Source organism: Rhagoletis pomonella, unplaced genomic scaffold (assembly GCF_013731165.1).
Source record: "Rhagoletis pomonella isolate Grant_MI unplaced genomic scaffold, Rhpom_1.0 Rhpom_scaffold_11094, whole genome shotgun sequence".
Taxonomy (NCBI): domain Eukaryota; kingdom Metazoa; phylum Arthropoda; class Insecta; order Diptera; family Tephritidae; genus Rhagoletis; species Rhagoletis pomonella.
The window spans coordinates 1-5,310 of record NW_023469619.1 but is presented as its reverse complement, the minus strand read 5'-3'; the positions used below and the strand labels follow the sequence as shown (position 1 = coordinate 5,310).

At 32.7% G+C, this 5,310-nt stretch overlaps 1 protein-coding gene across 1 annotated transcript; it reads right to left on the bottom strand.

Annotated features, from left to right (window-relative positions):
* Nucleotides 1–4,012: 4,012 nt before the first annotated feature.
* Nucleotides 4,013–5,301, bottom strand: LOC118756605 (uncharacterized protein DDB_G0289917-like). Its single transcript, XM_036491358.1, has 2 exons — nt 4,159–5,301; nt 4,013–4,100 (listed from the first exon to the last, which is right to left on the bottom strand). The coding sequence occupies exon 1, from the start codon at nt 5,292–5,294 to the stop codon at nt 4,386–4,388; it is 909 nt and encodes a 302-aa protein (XP_036347251.1). The 5' UTR covers nt 5,295–5,301; the 3' UTR covers nt 4,013–4,100; nt 4,159–4,385.
* Between the last annotated feature and the right edge of the window lie 9 nt (nt 5,302–5,310).

The following is a 5,310-nucleotide window of genomic DNA, read 5'->3' as shown; positions in this document are numbered from 1 at the left end:
TTAAGGTGTGTTCATACAAGGTGATTTATAGGGTTGCAAATTGTATGTTTTTATCGCATTACATCACCCTCCTTTGGAAAAAGAAGAATTTGGCAACGTGATCAATTTTGCCATATTCTTCTTGCCCAAAATTTATAATCAGAATTAAATTGTTTTGAAGGAACGAATTTAAGAAATGCTTAAGGGATATTCCTCCCTCTTTCATTCGTTCGTTCAAATCAATTTAAGTTTTGGTAAATATTAGATATTTAAATAAAAGCTATTGTATTTATTTAATTATTACTTATTTTATTTATTAAAAGCTATTTAATTGGCAAAGTATCGTATTTGTGAAATAAAATTGAGTAATTATTTTCGTAAATAACTTATGAGGCTATTTTATTGAATTTTACATAAATACATATTAATTGCTTAAGAAAAATGGAATTTAAATTTTTTTTTTGTTTTAATATTTGTATTTAGATTTTCTGAGTTATATTTTTAACAATGTATGAAAAATGCTTTCGATTTAATAAATTCATTTAGTATTTTGGAAAAAAAATCTTATATTATAATTTTGTGGAAAAATATATTGTAAACACTTATAATAGTTAGTTTTGTTTGTTTGTTTTTTCTTTTGAGCTAGATTTCATACTGAACATTTGTACATTTCAGATTATTATTTTTTTGTTTTGTACATTTTTGTTTTTGTTTATAAGGTAATAAAGTGAAAGTAATTATACATACGTATATACATATAGAAGAAAAATTTTTATTTTTTTTTTATTATTTTATTTTATGAATTCTATTTTTGTGTACTGTTTTTTCTTTGTTTTTCGCTTCATCAAAAATTGTGACGTTTACACCGTCAATTTTTGTTATAACGTATGGCCCTTGGTATATGTTTTCATGCTTATTGCGTGGTTCTTTTTGAACAAGAACCCTGTCGTTAACGCTAATTGATAACGGACGCGCCGTTTTATCATATATTAGTTTGTTTCGAATTTTGTGTTTATTAATTAATTCTTTAACGATTTTGTGCGAATTTTGCATGCGATATTTAACTTCTTTCGCATAATTTTCTACATTATAAATCGGGTCAATTTTATCTTTTTTCAAATCTTGAGGCACTGTTGCCTTTTTCCCAAATATTAATTCAAATGGGGAAAATTTATTATCGAAAACTGTGTTAGTTGTTGTGTTGTGTAAAAATGTAAAATATTTTAAATAAACATCCCAGTCGGAAAATGTTTCATGTAAATATGCTCGTAAATATTCATTAAAAACTCTGTGGTTACGTTCGATAGTACCCACGGTTTCATGATGGTGTGCGGTTGAAAAATCGTGTTTAACCTTTAAAAGTTTGGTTAATTCAGTGAAAATTTCATTTTTAAATTCGGTGTCTAAGTCTGATTTAATGGAATTCATTACACCGTAAGTTAAGACAAACCTTTCGAAAATGGCAGATGCAATCGTTTTAGCGCTTTTATCTGGAACAGCTACTGTTACTAAATACTTTGTTAAATCGCATATAATGGTAATTGCGAACCTATTACCACTACTCGACTCTGGTAGGGGTCCTAATGTGTCGATTACAATAATATCAAATGGTTTGCAAGGTGTTGGCGTTAAAACAAGATTTTCCTTGTTTTTAGGTTTAACCTTGTTTAATAAACATTTTGAACAATTTTTAACAAACCTGGATACATCACGGGTCATATTTTTCCAGTGATATTTTGTACGTAATTTTGCATAAAGTTTTTTAATTCCACAGTGTCCGCCTGTTATAGGGTCATTATGGTAAATGGTCATTAATTTTAACTTTTTATCGTCGTCAGTTACTGTTTCTACCGGTTCTGTTAAGATAATTTGTAAAAATTTTTAAATATTGTTACCGCTGGTTTTTAAATTTGAAATAGAGAAATAATTGAAAAATATATCATCTTTTGGCCATTCTACTTGCTTAATATTGCGATTGCCGGCTTCAGCATCAAGCCTCAAAAGTAACTCGTCTAAACAAGTTGTTTCGTTAACATTCGCAAAATTAAGTAATTCGTGTTTTTTGTGTTTTAAATGTGCACATATTTGAATATTTGAAATTTTGTTATCTTTATCGTAGCGAAAATGCGTTACTATTCGCGGTATATTTTTAGAAAAATTATCGTAAACTTGTACTGTAGGGTTGTCCGTGTAGTTGTTTTCGTTTTGTAATTCTATTGTTTTTGTCATTGATCGCGTTTTCATAGCTAAAACATGTTTTGTAGAGTCTTTTAGTTCATTAATGGTAATGCGTGAAAGTGCGTCTGCTCCCACGTTTGATTTGCCTTTTAAGTACTCCATAGTGAAGTCGTATTCTGACAGTTCTAGGCGTATTCTAGCAAGTTTTGAAGATGGGTCCTTCATGTTAAAAAGATAAACTAAGGGTCGATGGTCAGACTTCACCTTAAAGTGAGTGCCGTAAACATAGGGTCGAAACTGCTTAATCGAGAAATATATAGCTAAAAGTTCAAGTTCTATGATTGGTTTATTTTGTTCTGCTTTGTTAAAAGATTTAGAAGCGAAACATATTGGTAAGTCGTTGCCATTATGATTTTGGCTTAATATAGCACCGCACCCGTTTTTAGAAGCATCCACAGTTATTAAAAATTCTTTAGTAAAATCAGGATATTGCAAAAGTTTAGGAGACATTAGGGCTGATTTTAAGTGTTGAAATGCAGTTTCACAAGCGTTGTCCCATAAGAATTCTATATTTTTTCGACTCAGTCTATTTAAAGGTGCTGCCAGCGACGCAAAGTTAGGTATGAAGCGTCTATAATAATTTGCAAACGCAACGAATCGACGAACAGCGTCTTTATCTGAAGGTTTTGTATACTTTTTTATTGCGTTAATTTTTGAATCGTCTGGCAGCAGTCCCTTTTCTGAGCACTTGTGCCCTAAAAATGTTACCTCAGAACGAAGAAAATTGCATTTTGTGGGGTTTAGCTTGAGATTAAACTTTCTGCAAGTTTCGAACACTTTAGCTAGATTTTTTAAATGGTGAGTCTCACTACAACCTATAACTATGACGTCATCAACGTATAAAAAAGCTTGATTTGGAGAAATGCCTGAAAAGGCTATTGACATCATTCGAGAAAAAGAATTCGGTGCTACATTTAAACCGAATGGTAAAACTTTCCAGCGAAAAGCTCCCTTGTCAGTACTGAAAGATGTTATATCTCGCGAGTTTTTATGCAATGGAATTTGATGGAAACCAGAAAACAGATCTAAAGTCGAAAAGTATTTTGCTCGACCAAGGTTGTCTAATATGTCGTCCACACGTGCTAGTGGAAATTTGTCAGCGATAAGCTTTTTATTAACCGCCCTAAAGTCAACGCACATGCGGTACGATTTTTGGCCGGATGGATCTTTTTTTGGTACTAAAATTAATGGACTGTTATAATTAGAGGAGCTTGGTTCGATTAAGTCATTTCGCAGTAAAGTATCGACTTGTCTATTTATTTCTTCGCGTTGTGAGTACGGCAATCGATAGTTTTTGATATAAACGGGAGTCTTGTCATTCAGTCGAAGTTTCTGTTCGTAAAAGTTGTTGAGTGTCATACGGTCTGTTTTTAAGGCAAATACATCGGCATATTGTAAACATAATTCAAGCAATTTGTTTTTAGCATATTTTGGCATTTGTTTTTGTAAAATTGACTTTAGTTCCTCTAAACGTTTTGTCTCTTGGGAAGTTTCGTTTATTTTGTAGACATTATAGTTACTTATATCCTCAGCTTTGATGTTATAGTTACGAACGTATTTTACCTCGTCCGTAGTATTTATTACTTTTAAAATTGGATTTGTTGTGTCAACGACACATTTTGATGTAAAAACACCAGAGCAAAGCTCGTGAGAGTCTACGAAAACAGGGTTTTTGGAATTAGTCAATTTAAATAAACGAAAAACTTCACATCTTGGAGGAATGACTAAGGTGTCGGTATTTGAACCGTGTACAATTGCTATTTTAGTGCTTTCTGTCCCGATGCCGATAGTTATACTGTCATTTGCGTAGTTAATAATACATCTGTTCGTCTTTAAAAAGTCCTTGCCTAGTATGCCGTCAGAAGGTATATTAAAACTGTCATCTACAACGTGAAGAGTATGCGGAATAAAAAGACCTGATACAACCAAGTTTGTACTTACAGTTCCCAATGTTGTAACCGTTTCAGTTGTTACACCAGTGATGTTTATGGTATTGCTACTGTTAATTGCTGAATTTCTTGCTAAACTGGAAATCTTGATTAAAGAGATGTCTGCTTGTGAATCTACGAGAAACGAGCATAATTTGTAAGAATCGGTACAATTTAATTCAATAAAATCTGAATAATTAAGGTTCAAGCAGTAAATTGATTTTTCAGGGGTAACTACGTTTAATTGCTTAGCTCCTGCTCCCCCAGTGTTCGCTCCTGAGGGGCATCGGCGTTTAAAAATCGAACATTAGAAGTGTTTCTAGAATTTGAACGAGAAGAGTTGTTTCTGTTGCTTGCCGAACGATTGCTTGTGCTATTTCTGTAATTATTTTGTCTATTGTTAAAATTGTTACTTCTATTGTAATTATTTTGATTATTATTGTGCCTTGTGTTATTGCCATTATTGTGCCTATTTGTATTGCCGTTATTAAATCTGAAACTAGTGTTGTGATAGCCATAGTTGTTATGCCCTCTAAAACCTCCTCGAAAACTATTTGGTCTATTTGCCCGTGACCTAAAAGATAACACCTGCCGCTCTTTGACTTCATTATTGTGTTCTACAATCATTTTTGCGACTACATCTTTCGAATCCGTAAAAGTGGTTGATGCTAAAATAGATTTTACTAGTTCTGAACGACTGTTCAGTCTGCAAACATTTACTGTCTGCTCTACCGCTAACTCATGGGCTTTTGCTTGAGTCATACCCTCAATAATTAAAGATCGCTCTAATGCGTCAGATAAATCCTCTACTCGCTTCGCAAAATCGGCATAGTTGTTATTAGTAATATGTAATGACGCGATTTTGCCAGAGACAACTTTGGAATTATCTGGTTTGATTCTGCTGCGTAGCGCAACCTTTATTTGATCCACTGAAATTATTTGACTGGGTAAAACCTCACGCGCTTTGCCTTCGAGTTTAGACTTTAAAAATGCTATAAATGTTGTAGTTAAACTTTCATCCGATAATTCTTCAATTAAGTTTATTTTGTCAATGAATGAGTCGAGCGATAGGGGGTCACCACTATAGTTTTCTCGGATTATAGACGCACATAGGCTAATAAATGATTTCTTTTGCTCAGGTGTTGCCATCTTTATTTCGTTTGTA

What these genes read in the sequence shown, in the direction of transcription:
- LOC118756605 (XM_036491358.1), bottom strand. Translation starts at nt 5,294, where the DNA reads ATGGCAACACCTGAGCAAAAGAAATCATTTATTAGCCTATGTGCGTCT.